Source organism: Drosophila serrata, unplaced genomic scaffold (assembly GCF_035046125.1).
Source record: "Drosophila serrata isolate PLE 108 unplaced genomic scaffold, ASM3504612v1 contig_8, whole genome shotgun sequence".
NCBI classification, from domain to species: domain Eukaryota; kingdom Metazoa; phylum Arthropoda; class Insecta; order Diptera; family Drosophilidae; genus Drosophila; species Drosophila serrata.
Genome location: NW_028256906.1, coordinates 380,578 through 407,646, shown reverse-complemented (window position 1 = coordinate 407,646; position 27,069 = coordinate 380,578). Strand labels below are relative to the sequence as shown.

Here is a 27,069-nt window from a genome sequence, read left to right as displayed (position 1 = left end):
CCTAAAAACCATTTATTATTCCACTGAAAATAAATGAACAGAATGAAGCTGAATATCATGCTCAACAAGTTTTTGGCTTTTGTGTTGATTTCAATTGTTTTTCGCATAAATAAATGCGGGAAAAATGGCGAGGAAAACAGGTGGAAAATGCATTGTAAAATCAACGTAACGTAACCCTTGAAAGTCAATGCTTTACAAAATATTATGCCCGAAAAAAATCATTGAAGCCTATCGAAAAACAATGCCCGCCGGCATTTGTTTATATACATATATATTATATTTATTGTGCATAATTTTCCACCACAAATCGAATCAAATGCAATCGACTGCAAAATAATATTCAGAGAAATGTAATAAATATGCTATATACATATATATAATCAGGGTTGGGACTTTTGGGGGGTTTTTCTTTTTTTTTTTTTAGTATGCAGCATTGGGGCAAGAGAGGCAAATATTAATTAAATAATTCCTGGTTACCTTTTTGGGGCGGTGTGGTGGGGGGTTTTTTTTAGGGGTCCTGGATCCTTCGGTGGTGCTTGTTCCTTGTTGTTCTTTGTTTATTATTATTGTTATATATTTTGTATTTTTTTTTTTTTGTTGCTGGCCTGTAAGCCCACCGACCTGACTTACGGCACAATTTGTTTTAATTGCTTTTTAGCTTTACTTGTTTTTTTTTTTTTGTTTTGTTCAAATTTCTTTGGAATTTAGCTGCGTCGTTTTATGTATTTATCTCTGCGAACAAGAATTTATTCACATATTTATTCACTTGCTCGGTCGGTTTTCATTTGTTCCCTCATTATTTTCCCCCAATACATTTTACACCTTTGCGACTTTTTGGTTGAAAAACTGTTTTGTCTCGTTGGACGTTTCTGGCTTTTGGTTTATTTTTATCGTTCGTTTCAGGGCCCAAAAAAAAAAAAAGAGAAATAATAATATAATACCATGTGGAAGCGGGCAAGAGGAGCGGCATATTCATCCACTCGACTGCTCAGTTTTATAAATAAGTTCTGTTTTTCGGTTCTGTGTATTGGCCTGTATATTTTTTTCTCGTTTTTTCGTTCTTGGCAGGAAAATGAATTTTAAGCCCAGTTAACAGCACCATGATGATGATGATTATGTGTTGTTTTGGGCTCCTAAAATCTTAAAGAGCGAGAGAAGGGAAGGGGAGGCTGCACCGGGGAATGCGTTAATTATGCGACACGAGGAGCACTTATCCACCAGACCCACAAGCATTTCATTTCAATTTTGATGAATTCCTCAAGCCAACGGGGAATGTGCGTTCCTCTGTCTTCTGGTACAACATTTTCCTCTCTTTTTTCCCTCGTTTTTCTTTGCTGTTTCTTCCCTGTGAATTGCCAGAGGCAGTTTTGGACTTTATCAAGGGATTAGCAGGTACTATCTATTAAGTTAAGTCCTGGGAGGTTTATTAAGGAGAATCCTTTCTCTTACTAATTGATTGGGTAAAAATAGTATGGTTTTATTTGCCTGTAAAAATTAATGAATTCCTAAACAAAATTATAATGACTTTGAGGACCTTTAATTTATTTTTAAGCCTGCAAAATACTTTCTCTTCTAACTAAAAATTGTAGGGACTTTTAAATGTATACAAATTGCTTTTTCTTTTTAGCTTTTATAAACTCAAAAACAATTATTCCCTTACAAATTCTCCTGCTCTTTATTGTATAGATGTGATTTCTTTAATAAAACTTTTTTTAATCCCAAATCGAAACCATTAAAGAGCATCTATACTTCGTTTTAGTTTCCTAAACTTTCCCCATTTCATGGTAGCCAGGGGATAGGGAAAGAAAATAAACATATTTTTAAATTGTTTTTGCCAGCCGCACACACAAGTTCGTCAAAATGTGTTAATTTTCTTGGGACATTGTGTGAGTTGTTCTTGCTTTTGGGCTATATGCTCTCTATAATAATTTTGATTGCTGCCAAAAAAAAATTCTTAGACAGACGGCCGCATTTCTTTGGCTGACTAAGTGAGGGCAAAGTAACTGAAAAATATAATGAAATTAAAACTTAAACAGAGACTAATACAGAAACAGTAGCTCATCTTCAAATTAATATCGGGGTAGACACAATATTATAGAGTTTATAAGTTTATGGGTTTATTATGCTAATTATGGTTCTATATAATATAGACTTTGTGCCATTTTCTTGTGATTCATTTGAGTCATAGTTTGAAAGTTTTTTATTTCTATTTTGATGGGTTCAAAAAACTCTCTCTTCTTATTTACAAGTTCTTTTTTCGATTGGCTCTTCTTTAGTTGGAGCATGCGATTTTTGATAGATAAGTCTTTTGGGTGTTGGGATTTTTTATTCTTAAGAGTAAATACTCAAGATGATAAGATTTCAGTGGAATATGTGAAATTAGCAAATTCACAGACAACGTTAAGCTCTAAGCAAATAATGATAGTGGGTCTAGCGTGTGTTCATTTATTTTTAATATTTTAAGGTGATTAAAGAGAAAGGTATTCTTCAAGAAGTTTCTTTGTATTTTTTTGAAGATAAATTAGATAAGACTAGAAAGTGATTTTAAGTTATTCTTTCTCTAAAAAATTCTTATAAAATTTATTTATTTTCCTCTAAAAAAAATCAAATTTAAGCTCAATTATTAGTCATTATCGTGAACTATAAACTCTTGATTCTCCTCTTGATTTTGCTGATTAAGCTTTTCTCTTAGCTTTCCCTTTTGATCTCCTTTTAAATCTCCTTGGGGGAAAAGCTCTGCCCTATTTTCCTTACATTTCCCCGGGCAGCATCATTAATCATCGATACAATTTTTGACTTATCACATTTGGCTTTTCTATTAGTATTTCTTTTTTTTTTTGTTTGTTACTGTTTTAAAATACAACAAATATTTATGGCCACTGTATTAATCAGCGAATCGCTTTGGGGGAAACAAATGATAACAATCAATAAAGGCGATTAGTTTTTTTTTTTATTACTTTTTCAATTTCGATTTGGTTCTATTTATGGCACTTTGTCATTTGCCTATTTTTGATCGTTTTATTTAGTTTTCTCTTTTTTTTTTTGCTTTGCCTTTGATTTAATGATAACACCCCCGCGTTTATTAAGTTTTACCTTTTTAGGTTCTAGGTTGTTTTGTTTATTTTTTTTACTGTCTAAGTGGGGGCCCTGCAACAAGTTTTAACGCTTTGGCTGCAACAAGTTTTGTGTGATAGTTCCTATTTGGCGATCACTTCACTTCACTGGAGAGTCTTTGCACTTTGATTTGCTTCATTTCGCATTCGATTTTGGTTTGACTCTTTCTTTTTTTTAGCTATTTGTATTTTTTAATATATATGTATATATTTATCTATATTTTTGTTGTCACACACTGAAGGGGAAAAAAAATATAGGTAGCACTTGGAAAAAAATAGGCATGAAACGCACTGAGAACGAACAAAGTTGAGTTGAAATGATGATGATGTTGTGTTGCTCCGATTTTTGCTGCTATGCTTTAATGCTTTTATGCTGCTATGCTTTAATGCTTTTATGCTGCTGCTGTTGCCTCGACTCCCACGATAGACGTCTGATTTGCAACTGAACTGGCAACGCGATAAGCGGTAGGAAATGCCTTTGAAATTGGTTGCTTTCACGACTCGAACATGGTTGAACATGCTCGAACACGCTTGAACTTGAACAGGTTCGAAGCAAGCTCGATGCGGTCTACTAGAAAAAAGCCAAACAAATCCCAAAATTGTGCTCTCGATGCCGATTGGCAGGCAATGTGCAAACGTAAATCAAACAAATAGACCAAAATCGAAAGCCCGGCTGCCAGAATGTTTGCCACAAAGCCGTGGTTCCATTAACACATTTTATTTGAAAGAAAGAATTTTTGTGGATATATCAAAGTCAAAGAATTTCAACTGGTTTGGTATATAGAGAGAAGTAAAATCGCATTTTTTTAAGGGTTAATATAAGTTCAGTCAGAAGTTAGTCTTCCATATACTCTCAATCGTATATATGTCGGACGACTATATCACTGTAGCTGAAGTTAACAGCAAGTTACTATGATCAATAAGTAACAATGATCAAGAAGTATCAATGAACATTGAATAACTCTGAACAGCAAATAACTATGAGCAGTAATTAACTCTGAACATTAAGTAACTCTGAACATTAAGTATCTATGAGCAGTAAGTATCTACGACCAGTAAGTAACTATGATCAGTAAGTATCAATGACTAACTTTGAACACTAATAAACAATGACTTGCAACTTTTGTAACACAACACATATCTGAGACCTGGCTGGCAGCAGTCACTTCGTTCCGGGGATGTTAGTACCAGTTGGGAATCATAAGCACAGATGTGCGAGATATGTTTTCGAACAAATGTAAGAGTAAGCAATAAAACTATGGAATAATTCTTCTATATAATTGTACTAGTATATAAATCGGAGCAGGGCGAATCGGTGGACTATATATATACATATATAATGCTGCCATAGGAACAATAGGAACATTTTAAAAAAACAAATTATAACTTTTCCAATTTTCAACAGATTTTCATCAAATTTGATATATAGAATATATATTTTAGTCAAGAATTTTGTTAAAAATTTTATAAAAGTCGAACTTCAATATCATATAGCTGCCATACAAATGATCGACCGATAAATCGATATTTTTTAAACCTTCCCTAACTTGAAACACTTAAGTTTATATTACCAAATAATATCTCTTTCACATTAGAATAAGAATTAAGGATTAAACCAACTCTTGCTTTACTAATAATCATTTGTTAATACAATTTTCTGGCGATAGAACCCAATCGAAACCACTGTGCCTTCGGCAAATAGCCCTGGACGAGCAAACATGTTGCTGGCTGGCTGTCTGGTTGGTTGGTTGGCCTAAAACCTGGCCAGTTGATGGGTGTCTTAGTTGGCGGTTCTTGTCGACCAGGCTAACATGTTCGTTAGCTAGCTGGCTGACTGGGCCGTTAAAAAAAAAATTTGAAAAGTGGAGGGAACAAAAAAAAACAAGGGGCTAAGCTGCATTGGCAACAAAATGGTGATGGGGAGGAATCGTGATGATGAAGAGATGCAGCTTTAGCTTCAGCATCCCCCGAGCATTAGTCATCCGAATGATGCAGACAACAATGGCTATTATACATATATATACATAAGTATGTATGGATATATATGTATATATATGCCAGGGGCAACGCGGCGTATGATTAACGAAATTAGCAAACATTTATCAGGCGCTGCAGGGAATAAATGCCGCTCAGTGTCGCTCCTTTATCCCAATGGAAATGGAAAGTTTTTTTTTTGTTTGTTGCCCAGGTCCTTGGCCACATTTCCGCTTTCAATTTTTATACCCACTTTTCGCAGCTTTTCCGGGGCTAGCAGCAGCTTCCATTATGCAGTTAAAGTTTCTAAGTCAATTTTTGTTTCAGCATTCGAAATTGTTTGCTTCCTTCTTTTGCTCACTTGGCTTTGTTTGTTCTCGTTATATATATTTTCTTTTTCGTTTTTTTTTTTTCATTTGTTTCTATGTTTTTTTCCCCTCTTCCCTTCATTTCTTTTCTTTTCATTTCATTTCATTTGAGTTCTTTTATTTCCATTCCAATTGAGTTTGTGCAAGTGTTTTGCTTTGTTTAATGGAAAGATCGCTCTTTCGTAATTAACTTGGCCAGTTGGTTGTAGTTTCGTAATGAAGCCAGGTTGGGCCAAGCGATTATACAAGTTACTGTCTCTTTTTTTTATAATATTTAAGCATATATTTAAGTTGTTTTTATTTGAAAAGAAATATTTAACATTCTTCAGAGAACAGAGAGCATTATATCTTTAAACGCTCCTTTAATTTGTTTCATAAATTCCCTTAATTATTTAACTATTTAAATAGTATTGGTATTCATTCCCTTTTAATATATTCTTTGAAATATTTGCTTGTATTTACATAAATACATATATTGAGACTAACCCACTCATCAGCTTCATTTCTCGTATCCATTTCATAGTTAACATAATTGAAAGCGGCGTATAGATATAGAAAATGTCAGTTAAATTGATTGAATATGTCGAAGCAGGACCTTTGGCCCCTCCTTGTCCCTTGTGGGCCTCAATTATTGATAAACTGAACATCCGGCCGGCATCTGTGGTGCATTTGCCACATGCAACTATATGTTAAAACTGACAGAATTTTGCAGAAATTAAAGACAAGAGACAGAGCCTAGCAACCGAAAGGAGTTTCTAATGAACTGGCCAGAGGTCCTTACGAGTAACGAAGGCTTTACAGAATATTATACATGAATTTTAAATACCCAAATAGAAATATGGTATCTTACTTAAAGCTTTAAATATAAATATATATAAACATTCCTCTACTTACGATTTATTCATAATTGCAACAATATTAAAATATGAAAAACTCACCTGAAAGAAAACAAGAAAAGAGAGAGGAAAATTGTTATTAATTCAGTTGGTGGACGGTGGGTATGGTTTTTATTTCCCAAGAAATTCACATGGAATACGAAAAATATTTGCTTGAGTTCCAGACTTCATTACGTATGTAAAGTGAGGACAAACAAATAACAATTGCAGATAATTGAGTCATGACTGCGAATATATATATATATATATATATAAATATATATAATATGTACTTATAAATACAGGTATGCCCTGAACCTGCATATTCTTTTTTCTCTTTCCCTTTCTTCCCCTTTGTTTTCTACAGAAAAGTAATTAAAATAAAGTTTTGAAAATGCAAGAATTTTTTCTTTTTTTGTTGAATTATTTCATGATTCTTAATTCTTATTGTTTTTATTTAAAAATATTCGGAAACCTCTAAGAAACTATGAGTTTATGTATTACTTTATACTATAAAATTTATAAAATAGGTAATTTTAGTATTTCTTTAATTATTTTAATATTTTTAGAAAGCAGAATGAGGCAACTTTGATACCATAAATTAAATATCTTTAACAATTTCTTTCTAGTTTCTTAACTACCAAAAGGCACTATTTAGACCCATTTGATACCCTAATTTCTTATGTCCAGCGAATGCTATCTTTAGATTTTCATTGAATAACACCCACAACGTGGGACCTTTGACTTTTGCATATCTCAAACCACAATATCCTGTGTTGCAACATCACCTGGCAGGTGACAACCGCAGTGGCAACTATCCACTCAAAAATGTTGCACAAACGGAGTGAGCTTGCACCGCTTTCATGCAGTTGCAAAAATAAATTATAACTTAATTTATAAAAATTTTAATAAATGGAAATTTTTGTCTACAATTTTCGGAAGAATTATGGGAATGAATAATAAACAAAATCAGTTTGCAATTACTAAGCTTAAGACATTAAGGCATTCTTTGAATCGATATTTATAGATATTTTTCTACATATGAAAATTTTATCAACAAATCAAAGCTTTAAAAACTCATAACTTAGCCAAAAAAGCATTAATTTTAATTCAGAAACCGTCTTTATGCTAGGTTTTATTAGGTTAATAAATCTGCATACTCAATTTAAAATGTAAAAAAGTTAAAATTTTTCCAATTTTTTTTTACAATTTTAACGATGTAACCCCTTAAAAATATTTGAAATTTTTTTTTAAATTTTTTATTTTTACCGGAGATGACTAGGTCGAATTCCCTGTTGATGCTGATCAAAAATATATATGATTTATAGGGTTGGAAATGACTCCTTCACTTAGTTATAAGCTATTGACTAAAATTATAATACCCTACAAGGATATACAAATCAATAAAAATATATTACTTATTGATAAATAACATTACTTTTCCCAGTGTAGCCTTAACCTTCAACCTCAAAGAGCTGAGGAAAATTGGCTGCTAAGTGCATAATGTATATACACATTAATGTATTCTTATTTTACCGGCATGAATCTATTTTCCTGGCAGCTTTGTGGAGGCGGCAAACTCTTTGATTTGTCTTCTGGAGGACATTGTGAGAGGTTCCAAGTAAAAAAGAAATAAACACCAAAGAAGCACTGATAACCAGGCACCAAGCACCGATTTCCGGGCCACGCTTCCTGTCAGGTGCAGCGGCTAACCTTTTGGACCAACTTCCGCTTTTCCCCGCCTCGAATGTCAAGGTTATGGTACTCAATTTCCGCGTAATTCCGGCTAATGGCTGCCAGGGATCGGTGAATAAATTTGTCTTTAGACTCAAGGGGTTAGCTTTTAAAGCTCTCTGACGGTTTTGCTATTGGCTGAAATGTATCTAAAGACGGATTTTCCGAGGTAAATATGTCTGGGGAAAGCTTCTGAACGGTGTGGTGAAAGTTTTGTCTGGCACAATGTGAAAGTTTTCGAAGTAAGCTTTATAATTTTTGGAAAAATTGTGAAGCTTCTGCAGGGAAGCCATTTTTGAGCTTTATAAAGCTGTTGCACAGTGCGTATACTTAATGTTAAATATGAATAATGCCTTGAAGTGGCGGGTATTTAGGTAAATTGTTTGTAAATAAATTTAGTTTTTACTCATTTTAATTTTAAATAGTAGATATTGTTATTTTTATACAGTTGCCATTATTTAATATTTTATTTTAATTGATAAAATACATATTTTTTTTACCTATTTCAGTAAAAATTTAAGGCTTCATGATTATTGGAAATAAACAATTTAAAATTTGGTTAGAAAATAATGTATGATGAATAAATTTTGCTCATAAAATATACTCAATTATTTTTATTAATTGAAAAATTGGTTTGATTGTTATACCCTTTAGAGGGTATTATAATTTCAGTCAGAAGCTAAAAAATCAGTGAAGGAATCATTTCCGACCCTATAAATCATATATATTCTTGATCAGCATCAAAAGCTGAATCGATCTAGCTATGTTTGGTAAAAAATAAAATTTTTGAAATTTTTTCAAATTTTTTTAAAGGCGTTTCATCGTTAAAATTGGCAAAAAAATTATAAAAAAATTTAATTCTTTAAATTTTTAATTATAGTATGTAGATTTATTAAACTATCAAAAACTAGCACAGAACAGATTTCCGAATCGAAATTAATGCTTTTTTGGCTGAGTTATGATATTTGAAAATCTTTTAATTAACTATAAAAATTAGCATGTAAATATATCAATTTAATGTAAATATAATACACATACACTGGGTTTTCCTGAAGGTATATGAAGGCCAACAAGCCGAGAGTTAGATATATATATAACCAATAAACGATAAAACATTTAAAAAATAAATTTGGCATTATACTTAACTGAATCTTTCAGAATTTGGTAAGGGGTAACTCCATAAAAAAACGTCAAAAATTTATAAAATGTTAAATTTCTTAAACATTAAAGCCTAATATGCTAAGTTTTTCTCTTTATAAATATGAATACCTTATTCCCTTTTATATATATCTTTAAATTCTTATTTCTTTATATAAATATTTAAATTTACATTTGAAATTTAAGTTCAGAAGAATAACAACTTTATAAAATAAATCATTTCTTAATCTCCATGAATCTAACCGTATTTATCTTTCACATTATTTGTATTTTAAAGTATACAGATAATTCTGTACATCTTCTGGGACTTTTACCTATTGAATTTTGTAAAAATAATTTAATTATCTATCGCCAAAAAAGGAAAAGAAATGGAAAAACAGCAACAAAATTTAAGGCCTGCTGGCGTATTGATTAATTACGAGTTTATTTTGGGGCAGGCTCAAGGCGTTCGAGTTCTCGTTAGTCCCTTGTCCTTTATGAGTTCCCCTCTCCATCCCGATTGTTAAATATAATATATAATATCTATACACATTTAGCTGAAGTTCAATGACTACCAGCAACGAAGCTCCACTCAAGCGTGAATTATTGTGAGAGCCAGCCAGGCCCAAAGGCCCCCAGTTCCAGTTCCAGTTCCAGTCCTAGTCTCAGTCCCAAGTTGGGCGGAAATGTCACAAAAGAGTTAAATAATGCATGGCATGGTGGGTCTACCAGGGGTTAAGGGTTCGAATGGGTTAAGAGTGGAGCCCCCCGTGTGCGCAACAGATGATTGCCATCAATGAAGATTATGTAAATCAAATTGTCCAAGAAATATGAAATGGGGCATGCAACACGGCAAATGGCGCCCACAATTATGGAAGTAATTAAAATCGGGGGGGCGCGAAGTGTATGCATATATAAATATATATATTATTCTCAAGATGGAAAGGAGAAAAGTACAGATATTTAAACATTTATTTGGCCTAATTTCGGTGGCATTATTTAAACATCTGTCAGCTTATTTAATTAAGCCAGTTTGAAGGAATAATTTATAGCTCTAAAGCAAATAATTAAGCCGGTTTCGATAAATATTCAATAGCTTTAAATCAAATAAAAAATATGTTGCAATAATCATTATAAATATTTCTACATTATTAAATATAAATGATAAATTATTTAAAACATTTTATTTAAAGGAGTTTGTTATAGCTAAGATTAGCTCCTGAGATTAACATTATTATTAATTTATTTATTTTATTTCATTGTTTTACGGATTATTAAATATTTAATTCTTGTTTAATTAATATATATTTTTTTTTAATATTCTACCTACAATTTAATCAAATTTTTTCACTATATATTTATGCAAATTTAAAGCAATTTAAACTTTCGAACAGGTGAACCTTTTCCCAGTTCCTTTAAAATCCGTAGACCCAAATGATTGAGGACGAGTCAGCTCAAGGCTCTTCCTGTGATAAATTAATACAACATTTTGCACTCACCCACACAGAATACACTCTCTCACACACACACACACACTTAGGGACACACTCACACGCACACTGATGGACCGGCGAGTGTGCCGCTGCCAAAGTACAGTTGCCTGCATTGTCAGCAGGTTCATTTCCGCTGTGGCCACACAGAAATGGCGTGCAAAATGCAAAAACAATGGGCCAAAGTGAAGTAGTCCATGAACAGAGAGAAAATGGCTACTGATAACTAAAGTAATTTATAGTTTTAAGTAGAAATATTATAAAATATTAAAGAGAAATAATAAATAATAAATAAATTCATAATTTTAACTACAAATACTTTGTAATATTAAAGAGAAATAATAATACTTTTATCATATAAATATATAGTTTTAAATGCAAACTATATATATATTTGAAGATATCAAATTTAACATAAACCAGGCACATATAGTAATTGGATTTTTGTTAAATTTCTATAAATTTCTTTCAGTGTCAGAGACTGAGGTAGTGGTTCCCCCTGTTGGATAGGCAACATTAACACACGCGATGTGGGTCCGTGGGATCTGGATCTGTTGGAATTGTCAGCATTGTCGTCGGTGCCCATGGACAGCGACAATTGCATGTGTAATTTGTGTTTAGTGGGCTGGAAATATGGTAACGCCCCTCGTTAAATGTTCCAAACAAAAGAATTTCACCTGACAGCAGGTGGAGAGCAGGCAGGCTCCTTTAGGGGGTAATATCTTCAGCAGACAGTAGGGATTTCTTCTTACAGATTTACAGCATTTAAATACTCGGAGATTTAAATTAAGCAATTAATGGAATAATTAGAAAAGTGATATTAAGCTGATTACTACTCTACTATATGTTATAAAAAAGGAAGCATTAAAATATAAATTAAACAATAAATAACAAAAATAAATCATGTATATATTTTGAATTATAAATTTCCAACAAAATTGGGTCTCTTGACACAACACTGGCTTGCACTTAAAAAAAAGTATCTTACTGGAGTTAAATATTGCTACAAAGGTGAATAGAAAAATAAATCAACGGGAAAAAAAAGAAGAATAATACATTCTGTAAATCTGTTAAGGTTTTTTGTTTTCAAGTGGACACGTTGTTGCCTCGTGCTGGTCTTTGTCAAATATTTACAAGATGAAAAAGGTCTGTTTTCAATTTCTGGGCCTGGTAGAACCTAAACTCAGCTCAACTCAAACATGAGTTGACTTTCTTTCATTTGCTTAACCGCAGCTGTTGGGGTTATTTATCTTTTTTTTTTTTTGCTCCGTAATTGTCATTATTGATCATCGAGGTTTTTTTGTTTTCATAACCATTGTAACAAATACCCTTGCAGGGAATTATAATTTCAATAAATATAGAGGATCAGTAAGTATCTATCAACAGTAAGTAAGCATGATCACTAAGTATCTATAACCAGTAAGTAACTCTGAACAGTAATTAACTATGACCAGTAAGTATCTATGACCAGTAATTAACTCTGAACAGTAAATATCTATGACCAGTAAGTATCTATGATAAGTAAGTAACTATGGTCAGAAATTATCTACGACCAGTAAGTATGGATGATCAGTTACTAACTTTAAACACTAGTAAACAATGACTTGCAACTTTTGTAACACAACACATGTCTGAGATGTGGCCAGCAGAAGTCACTTCGTTCCGGGGATGTTAGAACTAGTTGGGAATCATAAGCACAGATGTGCGAGATATGTTTTCGAACAAATATAAGAGTAAGCAATAAAACTATGGAATAATTATTCTATATAATATTACTAGTGCATAAGTCGGAGCATGGCAAATCGGTGGACTATATTTATATATATATAACTCCCATAGGAACGATCGGAAAATTGAAGAAATAAAACTATGAGCAGTAAGTAACTCTGAATGGTAAGTATCTATAATGAGTAAGTAGCTATTAGCATTAATTAACTCTGAATAGTGAGTATCTATGACCAGTAAGTATCTATGACCAGTAAGTAACTATGATCACCAAGTATCTATGACCGGAAGTATGTATGATTAGTTACTAACTTTGAACACTAATAAACAATGACTTGCAACTTTTGTATCACAACACATGTCTGAGATGTGGCCAGCAGAAGTCACTTCGTTCCGGGGACGTTAGAACCAATTGCGAATCATATGCACAGATGTGCGAGATTTGTTTTGGAACAAATTTAAGCTATTTAAATGAAACTAGGGAGTTATTCTTATATATAATTTTACTGGTATATAAGTCGGAGCATGGCGAATCGGTGGACTATATATATACATATATATAACTGCCATAGGAACAATCAGACGATTTATAGAACTATGTCAGTAATTAACTATGACCATTAAGTAACTCTGATCAGTAAGTATCAATGAACATTAAGTAACTCTACACAGTAAGTATCTATGACCAGTAAGTATGTATTACCAGTAAGTACGATGATCAGTTACTTACTTTGAACACTAGTAAACAATGACTTGCAACTTTTGTAACACAACACATGCCTAAGACTTGGCTGGCAGAAGTCACTTCGTTCCGGGGACGTTAGAACCAATTGCGAATCATATGCACAGATGTGCGAGATTTGTTTTGGAACAAATTTAAGCTATTTAAATGAAACTACGGAGTTATTCTTATATATAATTTTACTGGTATATAAGTCGGAGCATGGCGAATCGGTGGACTATATATATACATATATATAACTGCCATGGGAACAATCGGAGAATTTTAAGAAAACAAATTATAACTTTTATAGTTTTATAGTTGATAGAGCCATTTTATATTAATCTAGAATTTTTTGTTAAGTTTTATAAAAATCGGACGACTATATCATATAGCTGCCATGCAAAGGATCGTTAGAGGAAATTGCAAAACGGCGAATGAAATGAAAGTAGGCATTACTTTATTGTTTATTTATATAAGTATAAATAATTTATATTGCATTAATTTCCAGTGATCGAATTTCAATCTGCAAGGGTGTATAAACTTCGCCGTGCCGAAGTTAGCTTCCTTTCTTGTTTTCATTTTGTGTTTATTTTTGGAGTTGGAGTTGTATGGAAAAATTGCGTGTGCCAGTTGTGTGAGCAAATCAAATGTGTAAAACACAATATTACTTAATAATTGTTTATGATCTACTATCATTTACACTTTTAAATATATTTTGTTTGATTTTGAGTGAGTCTTTAATTTAGCTAAATACAGAAATCAAAGAAAAAATATCACCTGACTTAAAACTAACAAACTCTATACTACCAATGGCGTCATTCGCTGTAGACCAATCACCTCTCATCTCTATTGTTTTTCAATCGACATTTGTTTCTACAGATTTTTTGAGTATGTGTGTTTTTTTCGGTTAATTTTTTGCTATTGTGGCCTTCGCTTAAACAAATATTCTGACGCCTGGAATTTTGTCTATAAATTGGGATTCAACGTTAGACAAGCCGTCAGAGAAGATAGAAAAGATCTCGTGAAATGAAGTTGAACAAGTTGTTATTGAGTTTCCTGCTCCTCGGGCTCTTTGTAGCCACGATTTTGGGTGCCGATACTGATGCCGATACCAGTGCCGATGATACAAGTGCGGATATCGATAACGATAACGATAACGATGGTGAAGATGATACCGCGGCAGGAACTCCAATTACAGCACCCACCACGGGTAATTCCCCATCGTCGGGCTCGGGCAGCAATACTTCCGATGTAGATGATGGCTCCGATTTGGGACCTGAGGATTCCGATAACGATTCTGATGCCGATTCCGATGATGATTCTGATATCGATTCCAGTCCTACTCCTGCTCCCAGGCGGAGAAAGAGGAACAATGGTAACAACAACATCAGGAAGAAGGCCAACAACAATAGGCGACGCAATAACAACAATAACAACAACAACAGAAGGCGACAGGCAGCTGCCAAGAGGCGCAGCAACACCAACAATCGCAGGACCAACAACAACAGCAATCGTCGCACCAACAACAACAGCAGGCGCCGCAACACCAACAATGCCAGGAGGCGTGGTTAAACTCCATTTTCCACATAAAAATCATTTATGAAATGAAAAAGAGTTCAGAGAATTTACACAATAAATATGTGTGTGTGTGTTTTTTTCCCCTTATTTATTTATTCCCATGATTTAAATAATTGATTGGTGTATTGGTGTGTGCATCGGCGGGACAACATTTTCGTTGCAATCCTTTTGTGCGCCAGCAGAAGGGAGGAGGACGTGGAAATGAATATTTCGTTGGAAATTAAAAAATGCAATCTGCCCTGCCGATTCAGGGAATTGCTGATATGCCAGAAGCGAACAGAAATATGACAAAACGAATACAAATGCACCGTTTTTGAAGGAAAATCAGGACAAAGAGAAGCCAGGACAACAAGTGTAGGGCTTAAAACAAGTCACAAGAGCATCGTTAAAAAAATCGTAGAAAGAAATCGTAGGAAACAAAAAAAAGAAAAATGTAACAGTGGGGTAAAGTAGAGCTTCTCAACAACAACAACAAATTTTTTAATACACTATTCAGTAGTAAGTTTTGGCAACACTTTAACGACACTTCTCAACGGTTTTGTTTTTAATAAAACTATTCAACAACAATTTCCAGCAAAACTTGATCTAACTCCAGAAGCAATACAGAGACGCTTTCGTTCTAACTAAATTCAAGATTTTAAGAATTTAAAAATTGAGGCTATAAAGAAATGATTTTATTTCACTATAACAAACAAATTCCCAAGTCACAAATTCATGTTACCTAATTCGGAGTGTTCTTTACATTCCATATTTTAAAAGAGACGTCCAAACTAAACGAGAAAAGGCACATGACATGCCTCAAAAAATAATCTGCAAAATATGCAACAATAAGTATTTGTGGAAAATAGCAAGCACAAAAAGCCCTCGCAAACAGGTGTCGGTATCGATGACTTATCAACTGTCTGGCATTTAAGACAGAGCCCACAATCAGTTCAATTATCCATTCGATTTTGAGAGTCATCGCAATAACTTATTCAAGCAAGAGGCGCACACACACAAGTCACACCCCCACTAAAGCCAAAGAGAAAGCCAAAGCCGAAGCCAAAGCCAAAGCCAAACCAAATCCAATTCACAATCTCAATACCAATCCCCTTTAGTCTCTCGTATTCGTTTACAGGGAAAATCAACAGCTTTTCTTCGTTGGCCGACTTCCTGCGGTGACTCAAAGTTTCTGTCACTTAAACTTTTCTAATTCGATTAAGTCGACTAACTGAAAATTGATTTCATTGTAAGTCGCTAATTGGCTGTCTTCATTGGCCTGGCCTAACTTTTCAGTTTGGTTTGGCTAGCTGGGTTAGTTGGCTGTGTTTTTCTGGCTAAAAACTGACGTTTGCTCTCGGTCTCTGTTAAATCAGCTAAGCATAGCAGTTGTGCAAACATTGCAAAAAATAAGGCGTATAATTAGATAGACTTTGTTTTGTAAAAATTTACCAACAATGTTTTTATAATTGCGGCTTTCGCTTTAATTGTAGTGAGTTTGAAGGCCAAGTGAGAAGTTCTTATAACATTTAAATGCGGCTAATTAAAGTCGGGGAAGTAAGAGTCTTGGAAACTCTAGACTCGGAGGTTTGAGAAGGATATCAAATTGCTGAGATTGGTGGCATTATTTAGGCTTAAAATTGACTTAAAGTGATTTAAAATAAAGCCTAGATCTCCCTCTCTATCTCTCTCTGTGCATCTATAGGGATGCCTCTTTCACTTCCTCTCCCTCTCTCTGTCTATCTCTCCCTCTCTATCTATTTCAGTATGTCCATCTCTCTCTGTGCATCTATAGGGATGCTTCTTTCACTCTCTCTTTCTCTGCTCATTTCTGGAGATAGCTCTTGCTCTCTCGCTCTCTTTCTCTGTTTTCTTGTTTAATGGGACTGATTAAAGTCGGGGAATTAAGAGTCTTGGAAACTCTAGACTCGAAGCTTTGAAAAGGTTGAGATTGGTGGTATTTAGGTAGACTTAAAGCTGACTTAAAGTGATTTAAAATAAAGCCTAAATTAAGTCGGCTGTTGTCACCATTTAAAATATATATAAGTACATGTAGAAAACTCTTTACTTAGGGTTTTTGCTGAGCTTGACTTTAGGCTTTAAGTCTGGTTAATACCTGCTATATTATCGAGACTCAAAACTTACTTAAAAAGATAAAGACTAGATCAAGGCGGCTGTTGTTGCCATTTTAAAATATTAAGAACACATAGAAAAACTGTAGACAGGGCTTTGAAATGGTTTTCAAATTTGTGCGATCACATTAGGGGGCATTATTCATACTTAAAGCTGTTTTAAAGGGCTTCAAAAATCTATCTTCTTAAATTTAAATTTAAAATTTAAATCAAAATATATCCACACTCACCGAACATTGGCCAATGTGTGACGACGGTTCTTGAGATACCGACTATGATATTTCTGCAGATCCCCAATGGAACCCTGCTCCGCCTGCATTTTACTGGTGGGTAGCAACTGTGAGTTGCTTGGATGCGATGAGGCAAGCGCCGAGGCTGACGACGAGGTGAGCCGATGATGTGCAGCAACACTGGCGCTGCTGCTGTTCTGTGTTGTGGTGGCAGTGCCGCCGGTGGTGCTGCTCGAGGCTAAAGTCTCGTTTGAATTGCTACCAATGACAGTGGAGCCGCCGGCTGAGGATGAACCGCCTGTGGAACCGATTGGTGCAAGGACAATGCGTGACCAGCAGGATTTGTGCGGTTTACGGAACTTGAGCTTAATTCGCGGCGAGGGTGTAGAGGAAGTGCCTGCAAATTATAATTTATTGTTATTACAAAAAAGTATTTATTACATTCAAATTAAATCTTTTTACCTGCAATATACTCCTGAGCCTGCTGACTGCCTCCTGGCGCTGTACCGCCTGACGATGAGGTGGCCGAGGAGTGATGGACACTCTCGCAGCTGCCACAGTAGCCACTGGCTATGGTAATGGGAGGCAAATGTTGCTCCTGTTGCTGCTCCTGGTGCTGCTGCTCCTCCTTAAGGGATAACTGCCTGGAGTTGGCCTGCTCGGATTCCTCCTCCTCCTTGATGTGGGGAAGCGGCGAGGTCTGCGGCTGGCAGCTGCAACGCTGCTGATTCTGGTTGGGATTCTGATTCTGATTCGGACTCTGGCTGGGATTTGGATTTGGATTCGCACTCGTGCTCGGGCTCTGGGCCTGGCCTTGGGTGGGATTTGGCGTCTGATTGACGGGACTGTTGCTATATAGCGTCACCTGGCTGAGCAGGCTGCCGGTGCAGGCTGTCGTGGTTGCGGTGCTGGTAGTGACCAGGTGGGCAGGTGGCTGTGCCAGCTGCTGCTGGATCACGGCCGTGGGTGATACACTGGCGTCGCTCAGCGTTTCCGGTTCGGCACGACGGGCCACAAGGCCGCTGGCCAAACTGGCCGCTGCAATATCCGCTGCGCTCAGCTGCTGTCCTAGCAGCTCCTCCTCATCCACGTCGTTGATGAGGGTCTTGAGGGAGATGGGCGTGGTGACCGATGTATTGATGGTCTCTGCCAGTGAATGCTTCTTTTCGCCGCTGGTATATAAATCGGGATTGCTCAGCAGGCGTTCACGTTGCTGCTCTTCAGCACCTTCCTCCGATGGCAGCTTCTCCTGTTGCTGCTGTTGCTTTTGCTGCTGATTGTCCTGCGGCTTCTCTTGATAATTATCCGGCCTGGCCTTGAGCTCGTCCGGCGTTTGGGCGGGAGTTTGGGGCGGACTTGTGGCGGGGGCTGCGGAGCCGCCCCCGCGACAAGGGAGGCAACACCGAAACACTGTGCCACCGAAGCACTTTGTTCGCGCCTTTGACTTCCGCTTGCCGATCCCGCTTCCGCTTCCGCTACCGGATGCGCCTGTCCCGCTGCCGCTGCCGCTACCGCCGCCGCCGCCGCTCCCCCGGCCACTCCCGCTCCCACCGCCGCCGCCGCCCCCTCCAACGCCTCCACTGGCTGCCAGGCCGTTGGCGTTGCAGCTGCCACCTAAGCTCTGGCCGTTGCTGGTTCCGTTCCCGTTGCTACTGCCGCTGCCGCGATGCTGTAATTAAACACACAAAATTTCCAAATAAATAATTAAGCTTAATTATAGAAATTTTAAGAATTAATTAAGGTTGCCCCCTCCACCTTGGCCGCATTTTTGTTAAACGAGAAACTTTGCGTGAAGCGCGCCAAACGCATCATTCCCACTGCGATCAGGAGTTATCTCCTTGGCCACCAATGCATCTTTATTCAAGAGGAAGAGCTGCAAGTAAAGTGAATACAAGAAAAAAGAGTTAATAAGTATTTATGATTTAAGAGAACGTAACAAAGTTTACGGATAAACTACATGAACATTACTAAATTAACTTATTTCAAAGCTTATTTATAATTTCGGCTTTAATTTAATTAAGATCGAAAGACTATATCATAAAGAAACAATCATTAATTAAAGACAAATGCAAAACTGTGAGCGTAATATTATAAACTCTTTCCCCGGCCTCGCTTTCTCCCGGGCTTGCTTTCTCCCGCTTCCTTTTTCACTCCCTCTCTCTCTCTCCCTCTCTAACTATCTCTTTCTGTGCATCTATAGGGATGCCTCTTTCACTCTCTCTTTCTCTGCTCATCTCTGGAGAAAGCCGTTGCTCTCTCGCTCCCACTTTCTCTGTTCTCATTCCTCGGACAGTATAAATAGAGGCACCCATGTCGCTCGGACCTCAGTCTGTGCGCGGCCTCCCCGCTGTTTACATCGTTAGTGATAAGTGATAGTGATTGCCCTTCGACCCGAAATGTATCACTAGGGCAATGCAATACATCCGGATAACCAGGAAGCAGCTCACTTCGATGTACGATGCCTAATCAGAAGTTACTCTTGGATAAAGAACTCTACACTGGGAAGGACTTAAGCAATGATGACTAAGGATAATTATTGCGGTAAGTCATAATCATCATCACAATTATATTATGAATATAGATGATATAAGAGATATGAGGTCTAGCTCTAGAATTAGCTGTGCTAGCTTTGAATTTATTTTCCAATTAATTTCCTTAATGCCATGGACCCCATTACTTAATTTTACTTTAAAGTGATACAGCAATTTTTATTAAGAGTGTGTATACTTAACAGCCTAACTTAATTATCATTTATTCAAGAATATTGATATCTTAATCTTGCAGAGTATTATAAATGAAGGAATTCCACTTGGAATTTTTATGTTTTTTATATTTTAATTCAGTTACAAGATTGAAACTAAGTGAAGGAGTCATTTCTGACCCTATAAATCATATATATTCTTGATCAGCACCAAATGCTGATTCGATCTAGCCATCTTTGGTAGAAAAATATTTTTTTTTAATTTTTTCAAAATTTCTTAAGGGGTTTCATCGTTAAAATTATCAAAAATTTGAACAAAAAATTAAAATTTTAAAATGTTTAAACTTAGTATGCAGATTTGTTAACCTAATAAAAACTAACATAGGACAGCTTTCTGAATTAAAATTAATGCATTTGTGGCTTAGTTATGTTCAATTTCATGATCCTTTGGGTAACTGCAACTTTGGCTTCTCGAAGTTAACTTTCTTTCCTGTTCCTTGTTAAACTTCAACTAAAATCTATTTTATAGATAAACAAAAATACCCTCATATATTCACTATATTAATTTTAGTTTCAAACCCAAAACATAACTCACTTTACATATTAAAAATCCCCTTTCTTTTCTACCTGTCATAAACTCCCATAGGTGCTACTACACTTCCGCTTTTAAGCATCTTTTTTTCAGCTGTATTTGTCGCCCGAAAGTACCCTATGGTTATGTGGATATGTTGGATGGGGAACTGGGTTAGTCACATATTTGCCAACATTCGCGAACAGAATCTGTAGCTCTGGGAGGGCCAAACGGCAGCTGCTCAAACTGACCCACATGTGAGAGCCGTCATAAAAGCTGGAAGCTATGTTGTAGCCCCGTCAGCGATTCGCGTTAATTAGTTGCCCCACGGATTTTATACGAATATGAAGGCACTCTTCCTCCTGCTCTGGGTCCTGCCCTGGCTTCTCATCTGCAAGTTTCTCTACAGAGTGGAGGATTTCACCGAACCGGATGTGTTTTACAATAGCCTGGATTATCATCCCGAGGATTACATTGATTCTTTTACAGACTATCAGAAGCACGATTACTTTCAGTATTAAGAAATGCCTGTTTTTTGTTTGGTTTTTTGTTTAAGTGTTGGTTAAGAATATAAAAAAAAAGTAAAAACTATGGATAAATATCACCTTTAGTCGATATTATAATTAATAATCATTTCGTGGATGGGAAGCTTTAAAAAATTATATTATTAAACAAAATGTAAGACTTGTCTGTTGAATAATGAAATAAGATTTACCAGAAAATATATTTACATCGTTAATGTATCGATATAAATAGATATTTTATTGCCATATATGTGCCAGTTTATCTGTTTTCTAAATAACAAATAAATTAACAAAAATTTTAGAATATATTTTTAACAGTATATCCTATTGAATAATATTATTATTTATTTATTAAAATTCGAATTTATTTACTTTCTCTTCCATTGTACATTTATTTATCATTTAATAAAAACAAGCCAGAATAGGTTAAGGTCTACCAAATGTGAGATTGTTTATTTATTTAATAACAAAATATAATAAAACAGCGGCCAGAATTGTTGTAAAAGATATAGCAAAATATATTATACTTTTGGGATATGTCTGGTAATTAATAAAATAGTTTTTGCCAATTTGCTAAAACTTAACACTCTAAAGCCTAAACAATTGTTGATTAACAAAGAAAGAAAAATAACTTCGGAAAACCAAAGTTTAAAGTTTGCTTTTGAATTATAGAATCTAATTGAAAATCGATCATAACTTAATTGAAAATATTCGCATTCTTTAACTTGGTATTTATCTTCTTTTTTTTTATATATATATCAATTATAGCACCAAATCAAATATTCAAAAGCTCATAACTCAGCCAAAAAAACATTAATTTTAATTCGGAAAGCTTTCCTGTGCTAGTTTTTGTTAGATTAACAATACTGTATACTCAGTTCAAAATGTAAAAAAATTAAATTTTTATTGTCAATTTTTGAAAATGTAACCCCTTAAAAATTTTGAACAAATTTCAAAAATGTATTTTTTTACAAGACATGGCTAGATCGATTCGACAGAAGATCCTGATCAACAATATATATGATTTATAGGGTCGGAAATGACTGCTTCGCATAGTTTTAAGCTTCTGACTAAAATAGTAATACCCTGAAGGATATAAAAATATATTTAGAGAATTTAGTTTGGTTTTCTTTTAAAGTCTTTTCTTTCTTTCTTTTTTTAAACAACAATTGTGACCAGTAAATGATTTAATTAAAACCCAACAATAATTTCACTTTCATTCAGTGAAACCGTATGGATTAAAAATACAATTTATAAAAATAGTTTATTAATCAATAAGACCGCACGTAAGCCAATAATCAACGCAATCGAAGTTATTTGAACAGCTTTTAATTTTTTGCAAAGACCAAAGTAGATTTGGTCTGGTATATTTCCGCAAAATAATTGCGAAATGCTAAAATTAAACCTGCACCACAAAAGAGTCTTTGAACAAGTGGAAGAGAAAGTTTGCAAATAAAAAAAAAAATTTGCACAGAAATAAACTCACACACAGCCAAATGGCCAAATGTTTAAACAATTGACACAGAAGCAAGACGTATGCAAAAATAATGTCTCAAAGGAGTCAGGTGACTTAGGAAAATAAAAATAAAGATTTGTTGTTTTGTTTTAAGTGCACCTAAATAATTGTTATGGCAATGCTAAATGGAATGTTCCATACATCCTTCGTCTAACCATTTCATACGATTTTCCCCCTAATAAGGTATATATATATATTGTATTTAAAACATTTTCTATATTTGCCTTAAACTAAGGATAACAACTTTGCTTGGCTTACGAGCTAGGAAAGAAAAATAATGGAATGTCATATCATTGTTTTCGGTGTCAGGATCTTCAGGATAAGGAGGAATTGGAATCCGTACTTAGATCAAGTATCTGCGCCTCCGACGGGACTTGGTCGAAGTGTCTCTATGTCTACTACGCCTTACAATTCTTGGCTTAGTTCTTCGGCGTTTAGTCACTCTCTTTGTCTTGGTGGAGGAACTCTTCTGGGTCGTTGTGGTGGCATCGGTGGTTGTGGTGGTGTCCGAGGAACTGGCTGCGGTTGTAGTGTCGGAGGAACTGGAGGCAGCTGCACTGGTTGTGGCAGAAGCGGATGTTGTGGTGGTGCTGGATGCAGCCTCCGACTGGCGGATAGACAGCATTGCACAAAGGATGGTAGTAAGGAAAAGGACGAGGTAGATCTTCATATTGAGCTACTGGAGCGGATGCTGATCAACTGATGCTCTTCTGGAGTCTTTTGTGGAGTTTTTATACTGGCTTTCGACCTAGATTTGAGTCATGTCCCGGAGAGTTTTGCTTGCAGAATTGCAAATTGGGTCAGCAGCTTGCAGAAAAGCAAAGAATCTATACGGGTTTTTTTGACAAATAAGAAATTCGCAATAGTTGTGGTTTGCGCAATTGTTTAAATACTTGGTTAGTTTCGCCAATTGCCAACTCAACTTTTGTCAAACTCAAACTCAAATTTTGTGACCAAGTCCCTGCCGGAAGTTAAGATATTTGATCTAAGTACGGATTCCGATTCTGGAAAGTCACCTCCTTATATAGATGATCCTGACACTGAACCAATGATTCCCAAGATTCTATTAATTTATTTCTAGTTTATTAACATAGTTAAGTTTTTATCCTAAGTGTTGGACAAATATAAAAAATTCTTAAAAGAAAAACATCATACTTTTTTTAAGGGGGCAGTCTCGAGGGAATTCTTAGGGGAAGTAAAAAGAAAGCCTTAAATACTAATTATCAATTCAAAATTGAAAAGAAAAATGTAAGACTCTTAACTTGAACATTCTATAACAGTAAAATATATAGAAGAAATTAATCTATAGTCTGTGACTTCCTGTAAGAATGAATATGATTTTCCGAAATGTTTAAAATAGATTTAAGAGCTACGTTTTTTGGAATTGTGCTCATGTCCTTTTTTTGCAATTGTTCAAATAATGAATACTTAAGTTGTCAGACCAGGTTTTGGCTCATTTTATATCTTAGTAAATACGCACATAATTTAAATAATTATGTTTAAAAAAAATACAAATTTAATTCCTATCGGTATAGAGTTTTTATGAACTTTTGATAATGAAGTTATGGTATTTATAATAAAGTTAATATTATTATTATTATGAGAATTACTTATTATTCATCTTGAATGTAAATAAATATAACAGCTATTAAATATTAAAGAGAAAAAAAAAAAATAGTATGTGAGATAGTTACAATTTTTTTTTTTAGTTTTAGTTTTATTATAAGAAATACAACAAAATAACTACCTAACACCAAAATTGCCAAAAAAAAAAAAAAGTAAAAATCAAGATAATAACAAATACACAACAAAGAAAAGGTAGAAAAAATCAGCAGCTTTTCTTATGCGTCGTTTGTATTTATACGCGTATCTTTGGCAGCTGCAAATCAGCTCTAGTTTTCGTATAAATATGGCTTAGATTCCATGGATTTGGTATCAGTTGTCAATTAGCCAACCATCCATCAACATGCGCTACACCTGCCTTCTGCTCCTTTTGGCCACCATCGGTTGTCTGCTGATTGGTGACAGTTCTGCCACCGGCACCGCCACCACCACCACCACTGAGGCGGCCACCACAACCACAGCTGCGGCTAGTACCACCACCACATCGGCCTCGGCCACCACAACCACCACAGCGTCATCATCATCATCATCATCATCTGGCAAGAAGGTAATACACAGGAGGAGGAAGATCGTCAGAAATAGGCCAGCCGTGAGGAGGAGGATCCACAGGAGGCGTTCCAACTCGACTTCCAGCACCACAAGGAGCACCCGATCCCGCAGGAATCGTCGTCTGCGCCGCCTCAGCCTTTAAAAAAATCTGGCATTTACTTTAATCTGATCCTGATCCTTGACCTGACGAAACCCCAAATGAAAACTACCTAAATTCTTTTTTTTATAAGTTTAGTTGCCTTTGTAGGTGAAGTTTTAATGCAAATATAAATATCGATATTAAAATTATATCTTTTTCTTTGGGGGAAGAACATATAACACATAGAAAAGTAGAGTTTATCAAACTCTAAAGTTGAGAAATCAAAGTTTCGATTTGGAAATATTTTTATTTAGGATAAGGAATGCTTAAATAATATTTGTAATATTTTAAATTTATTTACTTAATATTACATGTTCCCCTTCCATTTATATATATTATTTTTAAACTCTATCTAATGTTTCAAAGCTTGCACCTTAAAAATGAGTTTCCCCTGAATACTCTCATATAATATTTAAATTACACTTTATTTTTCATACACAAATAAAAAACAACAACAAAAGAGAAACATAAACCTGTAAACCTGTATAATTCAAATCCATAAACAAGATCACAAGTGAGAAAACTCAATTTTCAACCTGATCAAAGGGTAAAAAGGTACACGAAATCAGTGTTTTGCCCCTTCAACTCATAAGATATTCAAAATGCAGACAGGCATTAAATATTTACTTGGCAATGCCTTTGAGCCAACTGAAAGTCGAGTTTCGCCTCCATTGAAACCCATTAGCGTAAAAACCGAACTCGTCAAAAACCCGCAAAAGCAAAAGCCCCAAAAGGCGCACCTCCCATGGAAATGAGCGAAAAGTTTTCAACCAAAAAACAAAAAAAATGGAGGGGGAAAAGCGGTTGCCATAGATACCACACACACACACACATGTGTGTGTGTAATGGAAAATGTTACTAAAACAAATAGAGGAAATAGAAATAAATAGAGGAAAACTAAAATGACAACAACGTTTTTCATAACAAAAGACGCGTTGTTAGGTGCCTTGAATAACCGCTGAGAAACAACTTAACACGACTTCAAATTGTTGAAATTCAATTGGCAAAAATTTAGCATAGTTTTTGGGGCGCCATTAGAGGGAGCCCTGAGGTATGCAACCAAAAATTGTCAACTATTAAACACCAAGCAACAAAGAGGTAACTTTGGGGAGGGTTTTCTTTAAATTAACTTTTAAATACATTTTGAATTTAATTTAAAGAAATTAAAGCTAAGCTATATAAACACCTGTTTTCCCACAATTTTCTGTTATTAATAGTTTAGTTTAGTTTATCAATTTATTGCACAAAATTATAATTATTAATTATTATTATGAGCACAAAATATTCAATTCCATTTCAAATATAAAACCTAATAAATTTTGGTTTCAAGTTTCTGCCTCTCCGACTGTCATTTGTTTTTCTTTTTTTGATACTGCATTTTTATAGTTCTTCAATAAAATCAAATCGACATAAATAAAGGAATATAAAAATAAATATAAAAATGTGTGGAATTGCAGGCAATCAAATTCCTACTTCAATTGGGGCAAATCGAAGACAATTTAATGCAAAACAAAAAATTGCCTTAATAATTTTTTGTTTGCTTAGCAAAACGAGTGCTTGTTTTATTTAATATTATTTTTTTGCTCACCCAATCCACTTGATAGAGCCATAAAGCACACACACACTCTATACGCTCATATATGCTATTGATTTTTATTGAGACATTTGCAAAATTAATGTCTATGATGCGGGCAGGAAGCTCAACTCCCAGCTCCACTTGTCGTCGAATGATGAGCGGCATTAATAAATCAATAGCGTTTTGATGGCAAATAATTCGAGAGCAGCTCCGGGGATGCAGCCATACGCACTGGGGACTCCCCACATCCTTTTGGCCACATCCTGGGATACGTGAGTGTGTGCGTGTGCTTGTATCCTTCTGATAAGGAACTTTCCAATGGCCAAGAGCTGTACACAGCTAAACTATAGGGGATTTCTTAGGTATTTATATTTAATTTAATTTTCTGAAATGTTTTAAAATTGATAACAAACTGAAAATTGTTTTTAGAAGTCTCTGCATATTTTAAATTTTAATTTTAAAAATATTTAATACTACAGAGTAAGAGCAATATTATGCTTTTATATGCCAGTGTGACCTTGACTCTTATTTCCTTTACTGTAAGTGTGACCCTAACCAATATGTCCTTCAGTGTCGTCCTGCTGAACATTTTTCTTTAATTAATTCTTAAATAACTTAATTATTTAATATTACTTATTAATATTTTTCGAATTAATGCATTTTTTTCAAGAACTTATATATATTTTATTTAAGAATTATTCAATACTGAAAATAAGATTATGTTTTCTATATATCAGTGGGACATTTACTACTATTTTCTTGCAGTGTACCCCTGCTGCTGCATCGAGAGTTGACCCTGCCAACTCGTGTC

The 27,069-nt window shown here is 34.9% G+C and overlaps 5 protein-coding genes across 13 annotated transcripts in view; 3 read left to right on the top strand and 2 right to left on the bottom strand.

Annotated features, from left to right (window-relative positions):
- The window catches only part of dnc (phosphodiesterase dunce), a 227,933-nt gene that overhangs the window by 131,332 nt on the left and 69,532 nt on the right, over positions 1 to 27,069 (bottom strand). For 4 of the 9 annotated variants that reach the window (XM_086826384.1, XM_020953011.2, XM_020953012.2 and 1 more), the window contains exons 1-2: positions 3,406 to 3,580; positions 478 to 732 (exon numbers count right to left, since the gene is read on the bottom strand). Coding sequence is in view for 1 of the 9 variants with exons in the window: in XM_086826378.1 (XP_086682504.1) it covers positions 17,060 to 17,456; positions 17,522 to 18,728; positions 18,815 to 18,871 (1,661 nt within the window). In the remaining 8 variants the exon portion in view is untranslated. Of the gene's footprint in view, positions 1 to 477; positions 874 to 3,405; positions 3,581 to 17,059; positions 17,457 to 17,521; positions 18,729 to 18,814; positions 18,933 to 27,069 lie in introns of those variants that run through there. The other 5 variants (XM_086826389.1, XM_086826412.1, XM_086826423.1 and 2 more) reach the window with 3 other exon arrangements.
- Positions 11,855 to 15,070, top strand: Pig1 (Pre-intermoult gene 1). Its single transcript, XM_086826573.1, has one exon. It carries the CDS (start codon positions 14,167 to 14,169, stop codon positions 14,710 to 14,712), a length of 546 nt encoding a protein of 181 aa, XP_086682699.1. The 5' UTR covers positions 11,855 to 14,166; the 3' UTR covers positions 14,713 to 15,070.
- ng4 (new glue 4) lies at positions 20,676 to 20,852 on the top strand. The gene has a single exon (XM_020952853.1). The coding sequence runs from the start codon at positions 20,676 to 20,678 to the stop codon at positions 20,850 to 20,852; it is 177 nt and encodes a 58-aa protein (XP_020808512.1).
- LOC147645133 (uncharacterized) lies at positions 22,002 to 23,971 on the bottom strand. The gene has a single exon (XM_086826608.1). It carries the CDS (start codon positions 23,039 to 23,041, stop codon positions 22,715 to 22,717), a length of 327 nt encoding a protein of 108 aa, XP_086682734.1. The 5' UTR covers positions 23,042 to 23,971; the 3' UTR covers positions 22,002 to 22,714.
- Positions 24,338 to 24,685, top strand: LOC110184475 (uncharacterized). The gene has a single exon (XM_020953022.2). The coding sequence runs from the start codon at positions 24,338 to 24,340 to the stop codon at positions 24,683 to 24,685; it is 348 nt and encodes a 115-aa protein (XP_020808681.2).